The sequence below is a fragment of the Salarias fasciatus genome, chromosome 23 (genome assembly GCF_902148845.1).
Source record: "Salarias fasciatus chromosome 23, fSalaFa1.1, whole genome shotgun sequence".
In the NCBI taxonomy this organism is placed as follows: domain Eukaryota; kingdom Metazoa; phylum Chordata; class Actinopteri; order Blenniiformes; family Blenniidae; genus Salarias; species Salarias fasciatus.
Genome location: NC_043766.1, coordinates 11,726,950 through 11,747,700, shown reverse-complemented (window position 1 = coordinate 11,747,700; position 20,751 = coordinate 11,726,950). Strand labels below are relative to the sequence as shown.

The following is a 20,751-nucleotide window of genomic DNA, read 5'->3' as shown; positions in this document are numbered from 1 at the left end:
CTCCGCTGTCACAAGGACAGATGCAGGAAATCATTCCTGCCACAGGCCACAGGCCATCACCCTGTACAACAACTCTCACCTGGCAGACAGAGGAAACTCACAACGGTGTGCTGCATAGGTCCTATTTCTCCACAACACTCTTATTTATTATCCAAGCATTCTCACTTTTTGTTATTCTGCTCAGCACACACCTCTTTCCTTTATTCAGCACATTTCACAGTTCGTGCTTATTATATATACAGTATGCATGTATGTATATATTTATATTTGTTAGTGTATATATGTATGTATATAATGGGTGTTTGTGTATAGGTATGTCAATATATGTATATAATAACTTTCACTGTATATAAGTTTGTCTATAGGTATGTCAATAATGTATATAATAGCCTTCACTGTATATAATTTTTCTGCACTAATTGCATATTTTCACTTTTGTGTGCATTGCTACTGATGCTGCTGTGACACTTGAATTTCCCAGTGTGGGATTAATAAAGTATCTCTCTATCTCTATCTCTTTCTAATACAGTACCAAAGACTTTACATATTAAAAACAGAGAACCAACCATCCAGGCAATCCCCTTATAACTAGAATAATATATATATATATATATATATATATATATATATATATATATATATATATATATATATATATATATATATATATATATATATATATATATATATATATATATGAATTATATGAAGCTTTATATTAGCATCAAGACTAAACTGAAATTCTAAATATATATGACACAAGAGTACCACATGCTAAAAAGTAAAAAAAAATATACAAATGGTATTTTAGTTATCTAAAAGACCAAGACTAGAACTATATTCCAGAGAGAAAAGGAGGGTTTGAGCATGTTTTTGTAAATGTCAGTACTGTCTGGGACCCTGAGCTCTTCTAGCAGGCTGTTCCACAATGAGTTTTTGTTTTAGCCATATAATCTGTGAGAATTCATAACATAAAAGCAAGTCTGACTAATAAGGTACAAGATAGTGAAACATTCAAATACTATTATTAAAATTAATCATTACTGAAAAATGTCAGATGCAGCGATCCTACAAACAACAACAAAAAAAAGTTTAATTTTCATCACACATGCAGGTCAGTACTGAAGATGCTGCATACTATTTTTGAGGAGACCAGGAAGCATCACTTTGCAGTATTTAATGCTACTTGACATAAAAGCACACATCAGCATCTCTGTGTTTAGCAGAAAGAAAAAAGTGTGGACTCAAGCTATGTTCTTGGTATAATGAATATATGTTCCTATTGTTTGAGGGCTAAAATTGAGCTCACGTTCAAAAATGACACCAGGGTTTTAAATATTGCTGATGGATTAAAGATGCTGGATATCGTTTTCTTTCTGGGCCTCATGATTAGTGGACAAAACTTTAGTCTTGTTCTGGCTGAGCCTCAAAAGTGCTTTTATGAGAAGCGGTGTCATAGCTTCAGGAAGCTTCTGAAGTGAACAACTCATAATTGTTCAAATGCTCTTTCATAGAACATATAAAATGCTATAAAATTTTCAGGTTCATATTAAATATCAAATACTGGTGTTTAGTTTTATTTCATGGAGAAAAGAACCTGATTTATCAATACTGTAATTTTAACGTAAAATTTATCTGCCAGACCAGTGGCAGCAAGTAGTTTTTGCATTTAAATAGACAGGAGACTCAAAGGCTTCAGGGGTTCATTATAAACTGCACTCAAGTCTGCATCTTACAATCTTACAATATAATATACAATACAACCACTTCTGAATATGTGTGTTCAATAGAAAAACTAACATTCTTCTTCATTGATTTTATTTATTTATTTATTTATTTATTTTTTTACACTTAAAATGAAAATAGAATCACTCAATTAGTGCCACCTGTCTGATCCCTGGATTTTTCTCTGGATGATAGATTAGGCACACTTTAAGGAACTGGGTAGCCCAATCAGAAAAATCTACAGTTTCATCTTTAATAAGATTTTGATGTTTAATAGCAACATGCTACTTCCCTGCTTCTCTCAAGTAAACAATAATAAAGAAAGATGAACAAATGAACAAATAAATAAATAAATAAATAAATAAATAAATAAATAAATAAATAAATAAATAAATAAATAAATAAATAATCCAAACAAGGAAAATAAAAATGAAACCAAATTCCATTTACTACTATCTAGTCTTTTAAATGTGAGAAACATGGGAAGCATTAATGGTGTGTGAACATTTCAACACAAAAGCCTGAGTGAAGGCAAATGCTTTAAGAATACAGGAACATAAAAAAGGCCTTGTGACTGTATCTTCCCTCCTTTGTGCCTTACCACTCAGATTTTGTAAGTAACTCGGGTTCCACAACCATAGATTATAGTCTAACTCAAGTAGTCAGTGTCATTATAGTGTTTGATTATTTGTCAAAATAAACTGTCCCATGAAGCTGATTTTAAATTACAAATAAAATACATGTGTACTGTATTTTAGCACTATTCAATTATGGAAACTTATAGTAGTAAGACTCTGGATGGAGTTTTTGTCCAGCGTAGACATGGAGCACAATTGTCTGCTAATGTTTGTCTTAGAGCTTAGTCATGTGTGCCTTTTAAAGATTTTCTATGATGTTTACTGTTTCGATATGCGTGTACCAAGCCTGTTGACAGATTTTGCAGACAGCATAGGCTTTAAAGTCAAACCTGACCACAGATCACATTTGGAGCTCAGACATGAAGTAAAAACTATTTACCGTGGTGCATTTTTATGTATTTATGAGTTAGAAAATGACAATGTAGTTTTATTTTGCAGTAGGCTTGTGGGGGTTGAACTTTATATGTTGAAAAGATGCTTTCCAGTTATCTGTGTGTTTTATTAGTTGTTGAAAGCCAAAGTCAATTTGGGACCAGCAAAAGATTTATGGTCAATTCAGCAAGAAATATTATATACTTCCTGAAAAAATAATAAAATAAAATAAAATAAAAAATAGGGTTAAATTTACATAAAAATACTCTTCTTGTTATGTATGTGCCACAGCCGCACTTCTTAAAAAAATACTAATAAAATTTGTAAATATGAAGGAAAAACCATTTTCACCAGCACTGAAATTCACCCGGTTTAGAAATAGAATCCACTCCGGGTTTTGTGCTTCAGTTCCGGCTGAGAGATGCGCTGAGCGGCGCAGTGTCTCCTCCAGTGATCAACAAACATCCACACCCCTGCGGCTGCATCCCTTATCCCCATCCGCACCTTCTACAGCTCTACAGATCGCCGTCGCCGGACCTGGTTTGTTGATCACCTGCCAAAATGTGATTATATGATGACTCCGTGGCCCGTTGCAGTCTCTGCAATTTCACCGACAGGTTAACGCGTAACTAGCTGAGGGTCCTTGCAGGACTTTACAGTTGTCACAGGACGTTTAGGGCTTTGACCTTTGACTGGCAGCGAATGACAAATCAAAGGTCGCTGTGTGTGCGCGGAGCCGAGATTCAAAGCGCATCTCGACCGCGGCACCACAAGGCGCTCCAGGGAGGATGGTAGAAAGCACTCGGAAAGGTAAAGTTAAATGCTTCTCGTTATTTGTTGTGATTCCTGATTTGCTTCCCTCGCACCATTCAAAGCATTCGGAGCATTCTGTGCTGTGCGGATGTTACATAATGTGGGACTACCTCTGGAGATTGAGAGCACTTCCTCCCGTTGTGCGTCTCCTTGCTCGGTGGACGGAGAGGTTTATCAACATGCTCTCGTTCCATGGGGCATCGTGTGTTTCTTATCCACACAAAGATTAAATTACAGTCATGCACTTGTTTCTGAGCTCAGGGCCTGTTTGAACAACTGCGCACACGAGCATCATGAATGACATCATTTGGTTTATTTTTGTCAATGGTGTGAATTTGTTTTTTTCAAAACACGGAGCGCGTCTTGTACTTTCTGTGAATACAACTGGAGAATTTTTCTCCCTTATGATTAATGCTGTTGATTTGAGTCGAATGAATGTAGACTGTGAGGACTACTACACTGATTTTTTTTTAAAATTGTATTTATGGAAGGGTTTTCCGTCAGATGAAAATTTCTTCAAAGGCATGAATCCACTCCAACACATGCACTGCCCATAAACCCATGTGGCAGTTGTGTATATGTCGTAAATATAGTTTCAAGACACGACCATATTTCGACCATGTCATTGCTTTTGAATGAGACGACTCATTCACTCCCGTTAACAGTATTATCAGATTCACCATCTTCATCAAGCAGAACCGGCCCTATATTATGAGGACAGCTCCTCTGCTCCTGTCCAATAGCGCACTGTCACATCACTGAGCGTCACGCACGTCACGTGAGCAGCTTAACACAGCTTGGTCAAGTCTCGTGCTTTGATGCTTAACCAGTCACTCACCTCATGCTTCACCACAACACATGCATGCTGTGGTATATATATTCAGTCTTTCCTACATTCTATCAGCCATACACAAATCAGAGTGGGTACTTAGAGAAGTGGTGCTCCTGCTCTTTAAAGAATTGTTGGAGTAGATTATCTCAAAATCTCAAAGACTCATCTATCTTTTGAAGTCTACCACCTGTCTTGTCAAGCGAGACCTGCAGCTGATCCAGCAAATTCTTGGACTCCTTTAACTGTTGCAAGTATAATCATTAAGCTCCAGCACATCGTTAAGGCATACTGTAAAAAACAATGAAAACCAAAGACACAAAGTTAGTCACAGATGTGTCATAAAGCAATTAAAATAGGAAAACTTATTTGAGGAATTCCTGAACGATAAATTCTAATGAACCCTTGAAAAATCATAGAAAACTTATTTGCAAAAAGTGTGAAAAATAATGTTAAAGAGCATTTCAAGCAGTTGTGCATATAGTTTCTGAAGCACGCTGTTATACTATCTTTACTATTGACGTTTACTTTACCTGTGAACCTTTATTATACAATAGTTGCTCATATTCATAAATGCTGCAATAAAAACCATAATACTGGAACTACATATGCAGTCAATCTTTTTAAAATCCTGTCTAAGCCGGTGGTGTAGAGGTTACCAGTCTCTCTTCACAGCTCAAATAGTCCTGGTTTAAGTTCAGTTAGGCTTTTCTGTGCATGTATCTGTATGTTCTCCGGTTTCTTTCCATACCCCATAAACATGTTGTAACTGGTCACTTTGGGTTTTTTTTTTATAAATGTGAATGTCAGTGTGTGTGTGATTTTTTTTTGTCTCTCTGTATTTGCCCTGTGAAGGACTGGTGACCTGCCTGGGGTGCACCCTGCCCTTGTCCATAGTCAACTGGGATAGACAACCCCAAATGGGATATAGCAGTACACGATTATTATATGAAAACCTGCATTGTAGTTAATTAGAACTAGAAAATTATTAAAAGTCTATAAGAGATGGCTACAGTAAACTAATGTATTCTCACCACTCCCTGAGCCTGAATTAAACTTCTTCCTAATGTGAAATAAAAGTGTAACTATTACCCTGCCATGCAGCTCAGACCAAGTAGAACTACCTCATTTAAATTTACTGGTTTGATGTAAATAATCCACATATATGTAGGAAATTTTATTATGATCTTAATCTGTTTTGGACAGACAGAAAAGAACTTTGGTAAACAGACAAAAATGACCTTATGCAAACGTATAGAGAATGTTTAATGATCATCATGTGCATATTTTATAGAAGCTAACAATGAGCCTGCCTCCTGTGTGGTGAACGCGTAGGAAATCAAATGGCAGCCATTGGTAGGCACGATTCGGAACTTGACAGGAAGCTGCGTTGTGACAATGCAGCAACAGCACGTTGCATCCGGTTATGGCGCGGGTGTCTTTCCTCCCTTTTGGACATTCTGTTCCCACTGTGCTTTAAGCTCCCATCTGTTCTCCTCAAAGAGTTTCCCAGGCTCATGTCCTCTTTTCAAAACCATGCTGGTTTTCTGTTGCCAGGGGACAAGGCCCAGGGAGGAAGCATGCCATCTCTGATCAGTTTGGTGCTGCTGCAGGGACTCGAGGTCATACACCAAACTGAAGATACTTTGAAAGGAAACATTTGGCATATCTGGATTTTTGATTTGGTTTTGGACGTACCAACTTAAACATATGATGTTGAGAATAAACTGATAGACATATTTTGCCATTTTTTTACATGTATATGAATGAACATGTTAACTGCTATCGCTTCAGCCACCTCTCAGATGTTGTCCTCAATATAAGCAGGCCTAACATCTGCTTTTTGGATCCTTTTTTGCTATGTTAGCTGGTAAAGTGTTTATTTGTGGCCTACTTTCACCACAAGAAGTCATTGCAACTGTCACTGTTGACTTTGATGCAGATGTTCTTCCTGATTCAATTGGAATTTGGGTTTCCAACAGTATATGTCAAGATTTTGTCCAATGTGCAGCAAGGAATACAGCAAACTACCAAAAGTAATGATATGCATCTGTTTCCTGATTGTATTTTCTGCATTTTGAATCATATATGGTATAGACTGACGTCTAGATCTAACTTTATTGTGAGGTGCCAGGTTACTGTTTTGAGTTATTTCTGTTTTTTCAAATAAATGCATCTTTGAAAATAATTAGCTGTATGAAGAAATATATACAGTGCTATGCAGACTTCTGAATATTTCAAGAATAGATTTTGAAAAAAAAGGAAAGAAAAAAGTTGGCGTTTAAAAAAATATGAAAAATCTGGACATCACAAGTATGAAGAAGCATGAAGTAAAATACCAGTACATCTGTATATTGCAAATCATTGAAATACATGCACACTATATATTACTGAGGCTAAAGCAGGTTTCATTGGCATCACTATAATAATATTCCATCAGCAGGTGCAACGTGTGTTGCTCTGTATTTGCATTTACACTGCTGGGGGGACGTGTTCATTTAATGCAGCATGCTTTACACGAGGGTCGTGCTTGCAAGTCCCATGAAACATGGGCTTTCTGTCACACCTACTGATCAGACTGTGTGAATAATAGATGCGACAATAACATTAGAGCACCGTGAGTTGGGGTGGATTTCCCTTTAAGTCGGTCGGAGAGCGCAGCGGCGTAGTAAAATGCGGTCCTGAGAACGAGAGAGAGACGAGGGAGAGAGAGAGAGAGAGAGAGAGAGAGAGAGAGAGAGAGAGAGAGCGAGAGCGAGAGAGAGAGAGAGAGAGACCACCCGGCAGATTTGTCGTACCTCAGAGCACAGAGGAGACCGGTCGTCCTCTCCTCCTCCCCGGACATGTGGTGCACCCAGCCGCAGCCGCAGCAGCAGCAGCAGCAGTAGCAGCAGCGGCGGTAGCGGCGTGGCGCAGCCTCCTGCGTCTCCGGGGCTTTTTCCTCTTTCCCCCCCTTTTTTTTTTGTGTGCGTCCTTCGGTTATGAGCTTGCTGGGGGCCTACAAGAAAAAGACCAGTTACGATGGCTATGAATCTTTGCAGTTGGTCGATAGCGGCGGGGATAGCTTCAGCATCGGCAGAGGGAGCAGCAGCGGCGGCGGCGGCGGCGGCGGAGGAGGAGGAGGAGGAGGAGGAGGAGGAAGCAGCGCACTCGGAGGCTCCATAGGACCGAAGGCAGGCCCGCTGAGAGAGGAGAACTACAGCACCATGGACAGCTCAGGTGAGACTCCGGTCCTCTCCGCCTCCGCCTGTGGGCTGCTGCAGACCAGATGCCTTGACTTTACTCTCTGTCTCGGTGTGTTTGTGGAGGGGAGGCGGCCTGGTGGATAACAATAGTGAAAGTGTCCAATGATGCCATGCGGCTCCTCAACTTCCCCCACAGCTGGGAGCTCCCAGTGGCTGCCAGACCCCACCTCACTGTCTGTGCTGGGCTGTTTCCTGCAGGGCAGAATGAACAAATACCCTGTTCTTATGTTGTGTGTGTGTGTGTTCCCTTACATCTGTAATATAGCAAAATCTCACTATTTTTTAAAGACTGCAATAGCAGAGGTTTACACATGTAAGATAAAGCACCACTGAACACACACACACACACACACACACACACACGCACACACACACACACACACACACACACACACACACACACACACACACACACACACACAGTGTCTTAGTGTCCACACAGGCAAAGCCAACTTGACATTTCCATGATTGTTTTGGATTTCTATTCAATCAGCATAAAAAAAATAAGTGTCCTCTTAGAAAGTGGTTATGATTTATTATGAGTCCAGTTAATTCAATAAAAACAAAAACAAAATATATCCCACACTTTCAATCATCTCTTTAATCATACTGGTCCATAATGATTAATTCCTATGTATTTTTATCAAATAATTCTGGTGTAGTGATTTATTTTAACAGCTTAAACTCATTTAAAGAAACTTTAGATGAATAACCCATTTCATATACAAGCATTTGTAACTTTTTCTACAGATCATTATTCATTGATGAATTTGTAAATTTTTAAGATATTTTTCTTTGAAAACATCTGCTACTGAGACAAATCCTATGAAAATGGCCTAAATTTGAAAAAGTCCATTAATCAACAGTAAAATGAACAAGTTAAATCTTGCAAGCTTTAAGTCAATATCAATGAAATGCTTTTCCATAGCTTTGTTTTTTGCTCATCAAGTTTTTGGTATTCTTTGAGGAGAAAAGGCGCTCCATCTTAAATCCTCATATGTCCATTATTCGGTGTCTTCTACTCTTTCAACTACTAGTTAAAAAAATAACACAAAATCAGTGATTATGGTTAAGAGCAAGGTGCGAGTAGAGGAAAGTTTTACTCTGTGATCACCTCAGTGCAGTAATCTATGGCGCTCAGCAGCTCCAGTGATGAACATTTGAGTTAAATAAAAGAAGCTGGATGAGGAAGATGCGTCGGTGAGGAGAGGGGATTGTGGACAGGAAAGGGGAGAGCAGGACACCTATCAGATGTCGGCTGTCTGGCCCCTGTGACACTGTTTTTGATGTGTGCGTGTGTGTGCATGTGTGTGTGTGCGTGTGTGTGTGTGTGTGTGTGTGTGTGTGTGTGTGTCTGTGTGTGTGTGTGCTGCGCGCACGAATAAATCTGTTTCATTTACACAAAGCTGGATATTGAGGGGTAAAGGTTGGCACTCCAAGAAGAGGGAGACACAATCAAACAAACCATTGATCTTCCTGGCAAAGCCAAGAGCCCTCTCAGCTGCTGATGGCCTGCTCTCTCTCTCTCTCTCTCTCTCTCTCTCTCTCTCTCTCTCTCTCTCTCTCTCTCTCTCTCTCTCTCTCTCTCTCTCTCTCTCTCTCTCTCTCCCTTCCTCTCTCTGTTGCTCTCTCACCTGAAAGACCCTTTATCAGAGCCTCCTCTATGTCTACATGTCTGCAGTTGCAGTATTTGTCACTGTAGCTGCATGGCTCACCAGTCTCCATACTCCCACTTCCATCTGGACTCAGACACACAGGCAGCTGAATCAGGTAGCAACACATCAAAACATAAGCCAAAATGTGCTTTATAAAAAGTAAAGGAGAATTTCACCAACTCTAGACTAAATGGTTACAGGCTCATTTACTCTGCAGGCAGTTGAGTCAAGCCATACACAAGCTTGGAAACAACATATTTAGGGCAGAAAATAACATGATTTCTGTTACAGTCAAACTGTCATTCTACTCAATCAATACTTATCTGAGTCTCGTTTTGATTATATGAATTGATCTTGATGCTACACAGAGAAAGCACATCCTGATACTGACCACCATCGTCAGCCCTTGGAGTTGTAAGAAGATACTGCTTTAATTCAAAGAGCAAGACCTTAAAGGGAAGATGACCAATGCATCAGCTTTAGGAAAGTAATCCGATGTCAAAGAGCAAATACAGCAATACAATGTGTTTAAACGTTCCAAAAAAGAGCACCCCTTAAGACAATTAAGGCCTAGAATAAATGCCAGTATACAATGAGGTGTTTGGCCTAAAGAGAAATTGTTGTGGACCTCATCAGCCTTAGCTTTTCACCTCGAGCTTTGTTTTCACCATTCAGTGTCACAGGATGTTCAGCGCTCAGGATTGTAAGTGATTTCCAGAGTTTCGGAGTGCTAGCTGGCAAAGATGTTAATGATGGAATGACTAGTTCAAACTTGGTACATCTTGGTTCTATAGTTCCCTCTATAATTGCAGACAGTGTTTCATCCTAAAACTTTACTTTTTAAAACACAATTTCAATAATATATACGTAGTGCACAGCTACAGTTGGTGTTCATTCATGCTGTCATTCAGAGTGACACTAGTTGTTTTTTTTAATTCTAAAAAATTTATTCCAACTGTAATAAATTCAAAGTGTTTCACATCAGCAGACATGAATGACAACAAATGCAGAGTAATGCAGGTAAATGACAATGAAAACATTCTAAAAACAAGAATAGATTAAAAAAGCTGAAAGTATTATTAGAACAATCAAACAATATAAGAAAGATGTAAATGCAGGAGTTAAGGATACAGCACCTGTTCTGCATATTTCTGGGAGCTGTTCCTTAGATATTCTGTCGGGGTCAGATGTGAAGGATATGGCTTGAATGTGTGTGTGTGTGTGTGTGTGTGTGTGTGTGTGTGTCTGCACTGGAGGAGTTCTCTCAAAGAAAACACAAACGATCACGCAGGCAAAAAATGTTCAGATCCTGTTGTGATATGTGTCCTCTGTCTTGGGTAAGCTTTGTCACACGCTTACTCAATTTATAACGGCTGGAGATTTTTTTTTTATGTAGTTATTTATTCCCTCCCTCTGTTGTCAGGTTTATCAATATGAAATCTAATCAACAATTACACACAGGTAATGCTGATGACAGTGAAATCATCGTGTATGACGGTGAAGGGTAAGGAAAGTGATGTTAGAGTGAAGAGTCAGTTCTGCCTTAGCAGTCATCACTTTCCTCGTCTGCTCAGTGAGCTCCCAGTAGGGAGAAGGAGAAGGAAACGGAGAGTCGAGTTGATGATGTTTGGCGGTTTCAAGAAGATGAGTCTGGCAGTATCGCATCGTTCACATTTCGACTGTGCTTGTAGTACGTCCAAGGTTGTTTCCACCTATAGGTCAGAGATCGTGTTTTTAGAAAAGCACAGCCTTTGGTGTGTTTACGCTTTAATATTCCTCAAATTTTTAACAGCAGCATTGTCAACGGCTGTCGTGGATGTAAACCGTTACATTACAGGCAATGTTGTGATCAACAAGAGCACAACTGCATTAAGATTTCCAGACTCACAGACAAGTGAAAAGTCATGTTTGGTCCACTTTTTCTCACAACAGGACAAGCTGTGCCTCCATATTTCAATATATTTGTGAGAAGAAACAGTACTGACAGCCAATACGCCTTTTTCTCTAATCTCTATCAATTTAACTTGAATGATTAAATGGACATAACTAATGACTATTTTGAAATTAGTTAAACATTCTCAGTATACCTTAAAGGTGCTGTAGGCAGAATTCTGCATCTCCGCCATCTTGCTTAGGGTTACCTTAGCAAGATGGCGATTTGACCCATCTAAGATTGTGATTTGAAACCCAGCACAGCCAATCCTGTCCTGTTTTCTCTGACATCACGCCCTTGCGCAAATTAAGCCCCTCCCACAAGAATGTGTGACGAACGCCCCTCGACCAATCACAGTTAGAGCCTCATGGGCTCTTCTGATTGGTCAAAGATACCTGGAGCTGTTGAGATTCCTTTTCAGCTCAGAACAGAGACAGGTGGAAATGCTGCGCCCTCGCGGTAGTGCAATTATGCTACACTCCTAAAGGATTATCAGTGGATATTCTAACATTTAATCCAAAGAAAACACAGAAAAATTAGCATTGAATAGCAAAATCCTGCCTACAGCACCTTTAAATGAATAAAATAATGCTTTATTTGTCTTTCTGTGTTATGGCCTGCACCTACAACGTATTGAAGGGTTTGAAAGAGCTCTCTTGTCGTTTAAAGGGGTAAAACATACATTTGGCTCAGCTGAATGCTCGATGATTAATCATAGACTCTGTCTCTCATCAGCTGGATCTATCTCTAGTTAAGCAGATTAGACTCAGGTTGATGCAGTAGTCATTTAATTCCCGGACAAAACAAGGAGCAGCAGTACGGCACAGTAGCTGTAGATTGTGTGCTGCGGTGTGTGTTTGCTGGTTGGACATTGCTGTTGAGGATATGTGTCTGTGTCATTCCCTCCAAGCCCACTGTCGAATGAAAAAGGTTTGAGGCTGTAGGAGGAATAAGACATTCAGGCAGCCCACTCATCCTTCTCAACACAACTGGAAATGTCTTTCGGTTTTCTGCCTGTCCTTTGTCGTCTCTCTGTTCACCTCGCAGTTGATACTGGGGAAAGCTGGACAGAAACCTTGGTCAGATTGTTGCAGAGGAAGTATTTCTCTGGAGGAGTTTTTTTTAAGCATGCTTGTTTGTTCATCTTGGGTCTCGACCTGGATTGGTTTCAAGTGAAACTGGCACAACTCGTCACATAGTTGTTGACTTCAAGGAAAAGCAGGATCCTGTTTTCTTTTTGTTTTGTTGTTGTTGTTTTTTTCCTAAAACATCCTGTCATGCTCACAGAAAAGGAGACATGCATAATAAGAAGCCTATAAATAGGCTAAAACTTACTGGTGAATGAAAGAGGCATTAGTATTCAGTATATAGTTTACTATGTACTATACTCAGTAAAAACATGTCCACGATGGCTACAACTGTTAAAAAAGAAAAAGAAGAAGAAAAGCAACTTAACATTTCAGGACAAATGTTTTCTTGCAAGTACCTCATCTGAACAGCATATCGATTGCAGTAAAGAATTCTACATAATACTGGAAGCAAGACAGTATGTTTTCATATTTGTTGTCTTAACTTTTCGGATGAGTGCCTCCCCTCACTGCTGCATCAAGTAAGACTTGACTTTTAGTAGGGGGTTCTGGGTTTTGGATCACTGCTGTGACAGGACGGGACGTCCAGCTTAGAAAATAACCAAGCAAATGGTCCCGGTTGCAATAATTTACTATAGGGAGCTTTGTAAATTGGTAGCAGCTGAGGAGACACTTAGCTTCACTTTTAAGCTCAGTGTCATAAGATAAAAAAAGAGTGAAACATGCATTCATAAGAATGACAAAAAAAAAACAAACAACAGTTTATTAGATTCATCAGTCTTTGGCATTTGAACCTCAAAATGTTTTGTTCTGAGAGTCAAATCTGTTTCCAAGGGTCATCCTTTTCTTTACTCCGTTTGTATTCAGCTAGCCTAGGTTAGCATAAAAACTGTAAACAATGTGGAACTGCTAGCTTGACTGTCTCTGGGCCACAGCTCATTTAGAATGGACTAAAGCATCTGCTTTACAGACAAGATCAAGTAGTCACAGCATGCACACACATTTGGCCTCAGATAACTGAGCCTTGAACATCTGTGCAGTGACAGCAATTAAAAATCGTGCTGTCTGCAAAAGGTTATAAGGTTTAAAGAGACACATTTCATGAGGTTCACAGGTTAAGCTTTTATTCTTTAGAGCAGTTTTTTGTGTCACTTTAGTTTTATGTAAAAAGTGCAGTCAATGTCAATTTCTCAATTTGAAATGATTGTGATTGTGTATTGTGTATAAAAAGTGTTATCTAAAAAAGCATGAAAACAAGAATGCTATCAAAACAAAATAAAAAGAGACTTAAATTAAGATGAGATAAGGGAAGCTAGAGCTGTTGAGTCAGGCTCACAGCTGTGACAGTCCACTACCTGTAGCTCTGCATATTGTAGTTTTTAATTAAGTGCAGTCTGAGGTTAATAACAAATTGTTGCAGCTTTGAAATCTAACCTGTGAACAGGCATGTACATTTTTACAAGTGATGAGTAATATCTTTAAAAAAATGATTATAACATGTAAATAAAAATGATAAAATTCACATGTTATGGCCAAAATATCTTAAATTGTTGGGTAAGCTTTTTGTGGAGGTGATATGACACACAATTCAGCAGCTTTCATCTTTTGACAGAGTTGTGTCTCATTGTACTAAATCAAGTGTTTCAACTGGACAAGTACAAGACAAATAAACACCTGACAAACTTAGGGAGTTTTGCTATGTGAGGTTGATTATTAAAAATGATAAAACCAAATCCAAACTTTGTGTGGACTTCAACCAAGAGCCAAACACTTGTTTTCTGAAGCATCCGTCAGGCTTTCAAGTGAAGAAACCTGAAAGTAGTGATATTTTGCCACAAAAGGAATATACAATAAAACCAGGTCCTGAACTCATGTAGTAAGAGTGAAATCCAGAAACAGGGTCACAACAAAACACAGAAGGAGATTACAGATCTGAAGGGATGCCAGGGAGAGTTTCATGTCTGGTAATCGGAAGATTTTTAGGAAAAGGAAGACAGACTGAAAAAAGAGAGATGTAGATGTTAGACACTCACACACAGGATACAACTGGCACTGATACACAACTGACTGAGGCTGCATGTTGATCCAGAGTAGATATAAACAGTGGTCCCTCTGCAGGTGAAGAAACTTCTCTCAGCAAAATGCTCCCTTTGAAACACAAGTAAAGTAAACACAGCAGGAAGTTGTCACTGCTGCTCTGCAAATTTGACCAGTTTTATACAATGATCACTTTTAGCAAACAAATCAACTTGGTCGACAGATATTTCAATAATGCTGATATCCGGCGTAGCTGGGACACTTCACAGCTCTATCACTCCTGCTCACAAGTTTTTGCCGCTAATGACACTAACGAAAGCGAGTGTTCACTTGTAAGAGGAACAATAATGCTGATACTTTATTTAGTAATCATCTCTGTGTGCCTAATTGGCAGCATAAGTATGGTTTCTAGAATAAACAAAAACATTTACTAGATTTATTTGTATTTTTCACACAGTTTAGTAATAGCACTGATTAAACCGTCTTAATCATACCCAACACATGTACTTTTCAGAGTCTAATATTTCATCATCCAGGTTTTCAGATTCAGATCTTCTGTTTCAAAGTTTAGTTTGACTGATTAAAAGCTCAGAACTCAGACTGACAGCCCAGAAACCTGGAAGTCTCCCTGCAAACCGTGTGCTCTGAAGGCCCGCTGCTGAAAATGTTCTTGTGGGTGATTTTATTCTGTGGCTGCCCTCCTGAGCTGCATCTGGAGTGATGACGCTGTGGTTGCTGTGTGCAGATACAGTGTGTGATGAGAGAGAGACAAAGACAGACACGAGAGGGGAGGGAGGGAAATTCTCAGGTCACCAGAGGGATGCTGACTCAGATATAACACCCGGGTCCCTTCCAACATTTGCTTACTTTTCAAAGTAGCGCGCACACGCGCGCACGCGTGTGGTCATATGTCCTTGTGTCTTATATTCTGATCTGACATCTCGAAACATCTTCTGTCTTCAGATATGGATGCCGGTTACGGCGGGGGACTGCTGGATATGGTGAAAGGAGGGGCTGGGAAGTTCTTCAGCAACTTCAAGGATAACTTGAAGGACACTATTAAGGACACCTCCACCAAGGTCATGAGTCAAGTTGCCACGTAAGTGTAAACAGTGTCCGTACATGTTGGTCACACGTACACAGGACATGTTTAATCAGTGTTACTGTGTTTCCAGCATCACAAAATCCCATCACTGGTATATTTACTGTTTGGTACTTTTGTTCTGAGCTGCTTTTGGATCTGCAATTAAATTGGAAATAATGTACAAGATCTTTGCTCACAAGAAAAGCGTAAAGAGGTTTCCCATGCATGAAACAAAACAAAGACAAAACAAACTTCTGTCTGTATTAATTTGAAAGATATATTTGTAATATTACAAAATGAATCTTATATTTGTGAAAATGTATGTATTTCACAATTTGACACAACAGTTGACCATAGGAAAGGAGGGTGTCCAAATCGCAGTGGTGCATGGTCTCAGATGTGGTCTGCCACAAAATAATGAAATCAGGTTGTGCTAAGTTTCTTCACTGCTGCACTCTCCTCTTTGCTTTTGCTTTTGACCATAGCTGCCCTCCTTCTTTCCCTTTACAGTTTTGAAGCATTTGTTATTAATTACATTGCTCATAGTGCTGACCCGTGGTTGCTGTGTTTCAAACTTTGAAACAATGATTCAGAATGAGCTCTGACTAAGCTGTTGTGGGCCTGGTCACAGTTTTAAGAGAGATGTGGTTCATGAAATCTATGTTTTATCAGTCACAAGGTAAATCACAGACAAAATACTGATGATGCTGGAAATTGATTGCGAAAATTGAATATTATATTTTAGCTAAAATCCACATCAACAAGTAAATCACAGGACTAATCAGTCACTAATGCAAAACGTATACGTTACTTCTGTTGTTCACCAGCCTCTTTATGGTTCTCTTGTTCCGTGTGAGCAGTACTAATGAATTAATTAACAACCAAAAACAAAACAGAAAACACACCTTTGGCATCACAGGCCAACATTATTATATCATAGCTGAAACGCTCCTCTGTTCATTCTGTACTGTGATGAATAATTAATATATCTAATCTCTCAATCTTAGAGTTGCATATTCTGAGTAGTGATTAATCTGGCTGACTAAATGTTGTTTCAGCCGTTGACGACAACAACATGTCTGTAACGGTATTAGAAGTGGAGCGAAGCAGTGTGGGTGGAGAGACATAGCAGGGAGGGAGCAGAGTCTGGCACGACTCGGTCGTCACAGTGTTTGTGCACAGGCATCTGCACAGGGCAGCACAAAGGGGCTTCTGTATTGTCACAAACACACACACACACACACACACACACACACACACACACACAGCTCCTCTCACTTGTGATTCAGCAAGTTTGATTGCGATTATTCTTGTCTTGTGTCTCTCCTGCTATGTTGCACATAATTTTTATGAAGTTCCCATCATTTCCCCTGCCTCCACCCCACCCCACCCCCCACAGCCGCCGCCTGTCTCCACCTCTCCTCCTCACATCTTCTCTTTTTTTGCTGTCTGTCCTTCTACCTCTGGCTGAATTATTCATAGCAGTTCATTGTGCTAAATGGCCAGTGCACTGCTGATACAGAAGGATTCATTTCATTAGGTGTGTGTGTGTGTGTGTGTGTGTGTGTGTGTGTGTGTGTGTGTGTGTGTGTGAGAGAGAGAGGGGGGGGGGGTGTTTGGAATAATGGGACAGTGGGAGAAAGGCGACTGTGATAAAAGACGAAAGCTTCAATCAAGAGAGGTAGATGGTGCCATAGTGGTTCCCTTGGTTTGCTTAGATAATATAATAAAATTTGACAACAACAATTCACACCCGCCTAAAGAATGTATTTATTTACCATTAGCCACATCTCTGTCTTCTGGTGTCATGTGAATGATGTAAAGGACTTCTTTAGGGTTCCTTTTTCTTCTTTGTTTTTAGATGTTTTCATTGGTGGTAAAATAAGTTAATTTCAAGGCTGTTGGAGTTTACATGTTACAAATATTGCAAAAACAAAAGAATGAAAAAAAGGTCAGTGGTTACACCCTTATGAACACACCCTGTCCTTAATTTAACATGTTTCCTCATCAGGTGTCAAAATAAGTTGTCCTGCTGCTGAGATCTGTCTTATTTAAAGAAGAAGTATTATTCTCTCCTATGAGAGACAAAAACATCAGTGCGTCAAGATTCCAAAATGGCTCGCCACCTTGTGTTTGACAGAATGCTCCTCATTAAGAATCAGTCTTAAACTAACTCCAGTTCTCTGTTGATTCCTCTCATCGGATCTTTGATGCTTTTTCCAAGTTAGGTTTTATTTCAGGTAGAAATAATTGAAATTGTTAAGACATGTTATTACTTGCAGCTTTGGTGTTTTTACTCCCAGTCCCTATTTTAACTGAAAGTGATTCCAGCTGCAGCATACAGTGGTTTTCATATTATAAGCCTTCCAACATGGATGCATTCAGTGTCAGTAGAAAGGCTGTGCAATGATTTCCAAACTTTAGCATCATATATTTTATTCTCACCAGCATCTAAACAACACATCAAATGCTTGTTTTGAATTTAAATTTGGGAGCAGTAAATCTTAGAGATGTCGTCAGATATTAGACATTTATTTTTTGTGTATTAAAATGTAAATGGATATTGTTGACCATCAGGTATGTTATTTATTCCAAATTTAGCTCCATTGAAAAGGGTAACTCAACATTCAGCAAAATAATCACTAAAAGCCAGAATTAATCATAAACTTGTGTTATAAAAGTGTTCCCAAGCTGATGGCGGTCTGGTTTTAGACAAATTTGCAAACATTTCCACAAAGTCTTGTATGTTTTCAACTTTCATATACATGTTAAGCAGGTTCTTTCACACACTGGAAAATTTCCGCTGTGGAGCCGCTTCATTAGCAATCCCCTCCAGTCTGTCTGATATATGACATGAGATCCCTGTGGCTGCAGCCGTTAACCATGCACCCTGTTAATACCCCAGCAGGCCCTGATTGGTTCCTCCCCGCTTCCCGTCTCATTTGTATTCAAGGCAAAGTCCTGTTGTTGAATAATTTAAAAGTGGCCTGCTTGTTTGTTTACCTGGCCGAAGAGATTTTTTTTGCAGGAGAACCGAGGATGGAGTCTGGGTGGCTGATCTGGTCTTGTGAAAGACACAATGTCCTTGGTCCGCACCCAGACTGCTCCCCCAACCTCACTGTCAGACACACATCCTTATAACTCTCCTTTATAATCTACTTTTGTGTGTGTGTGTTTTTATTCCTTTCTCATTTGCATTGTTTGATTTTGTGAGCCATTTAGCTACTCCACTGACCGTTGTCTTTTTGTGACATTTTTCTGTGTTCAAGTTAATCAAATCAAGAAACTTGTGATGAAGTCAACGAGAATCAATAACAGAAAAAGAGGGGGTTGTTGGTCGAATGTAATGTCAAATGTCTAAGTGACAAAGCAGATAAGATATAGAGAAAATTGTGTCCAAATAAGAAAAGAAGTGACAATTTTTCAGAGGAGCATTTTGGCAACATCCACAGCTCAAAACTGAATATCCAGTAAATCTTGCTTTACCATCTGTGATCGTTTGACCTTGTCTGTGTGTAAATGTACACAGTCATGAGAGATTGTTAGAGCAGCTCTCAGCTGAGTTCTCCTCGCTGCTGATGTTTACTTTCAGATCGGTAAACATAAACATTGGAAATGTTTTTGCTGCTGCTCTGACTGCTTTCCTCAGTCTACATCTACAGAATCAGCTGATGGCTGGCCTCTGAGAGAGAAATGTTTTGACATGATAACAAAATCAAAAGACATTAGTAAAAATATGACTAGATAATTTAGTTCAGAAGCAAAGACGCATTGAAAACTTTACTGACTGTCATCATTATTATATTCCCCATAATGCATTTACAAACACTATACATATCATCAAAATGCTCCCACAGTCAAAAAAAAGTTCTTAAAATGGAAGTGAAAGTAAACATTTAGTTTTGATTGGAATTAGAAAGACAACAAAAGCAAAACTGCGTTTTCTCAAAATTGGACATACAGTAAAGGTTTCAACGTCTTTCTCTTTCTCGTGTACAGTGTATTTGGTGCTTTGCCATGTGGCTTATCATAAGGTCTCTCTTAAAACAATTGTATCCTTATGTGTGTATATATATATATATATATATATATATATATATATATATATATATATATATATATACACACACACACACACACACATATATATATATGTATATATATACTGTATATGTATATGTGTGTGTGTGTGTATATATATATATATATATATATATATATATATATATATATATATATATATATATATATATATATATATATATATATATATATATATATATGTTCAATAGATATTCTAAGGTCAGCTCATGTTATGTTAAATGTCTCATGTGTGAAATTGTGAAAGTGACATTGCAAAGTACTTTGGGACTGCTCAAGTAGTGGAGAAAATAACTAACTAAACAAAAACCCAGCAATATCAGTAATAATAAAAATTAGGAATATTTTGGATTTTAAATATTAAAAATACCATTTCCAAAGGCATGATCGAAATAAAGTAGCTAACATATCACCATACCATCTTTGCTGTGAATGTATTAAAGTGGGTGTTATTTTTCCACTCATTTTTATGCAGTTTAAGTAATTCCTCCTGTGTTGGCTCGGTGTCACTTCCTAATTCCGTCCTCCAACCAGTTTCAGTCTGTGCAGCACACCTTGTTATACATTTTAATTGGCTGGAACTCTATCCCAGAGAACTCAGGGACACTGCTTATTTGCATACTCACCAACGATTGGCCCTGACCATTTAAACCTGACACCTGACCTGCTTTTCTCCTACAATAGCCAACTAGTTATTTCAGGACAGAAGATGGTGAAACCACGGGCTCACACAGCACATTGCTTATATCCAGTGTGATCTAAACTCTGATTGCAGAATACTAACGATCGTTTGGTGTCTATAGATTATTAAATTAAAAAAGAAACAGCACTGGTTATCAAACATAATGATGACCATGGATTTGTTTTGTTTTTTAATATGCAAAAACAACTGTGCATGCACACTTATGATATATTTCTTGCAGTGTTGCATGTACAGAGACGCACATCCTTAAGACGCATTTCTCTCAGTCCTAAGCAGGAGGAGCGTTGGATTACATAACCAGGTCTAGGATTGCATCAGGGCCATATGGCACTCTTCCATGACCACACAGAGATAACTGTCCCAGATCGGCCTGGCTTGTGGGATTTTCACAGTAGGCAACAAGTCAACTCAATTTGAAACGCATTAGCCTACTAATGTGTTCAACATGAAAATTGTAGTGCAGAGATCCGGCTCGTCTTGTGCTGCTGACAGCTATGAGAAGGAAGAGTTTTTTTTTTCTTCTTTTTT

The 20,751-nt window shown here is 38.8% G+C and overlaps 1 protein-coding gene across 2 annotated transcripts in view; it reads left to right on the top strand.

Moving 5' to 3' along the window:
* The first annotated feature begins 7,153 nt into the window (after positions 1 to 7,153).
* dnajc6 (DnaJ (Hsp40) homolog, subfamily C, member 6) overlaps positions 7,154 to 20,751 on the top strand; it is a 28,410-nt gene continuing 14,812 nt past the window's right edge. For both annotated transcript variants that reach the window (XM_030082423.1, XM_030082422.1), the window contains exons 1-2: positions 7,154 to 7,596; positions 15,299 to 15,434. In XM_030082423.1, the coding sequence (XP_029938283.1) occupies positions 7,359 to 7,596; positions 15,299 to 15,434 (374 nt within the window). In that variant the 5' untranslated portion in view covers positions 7,154 to 7,358. The remainder of the gene's footprint in view (positions 7,597 to 15,298; positions 15,435 to 20,751) is intronic.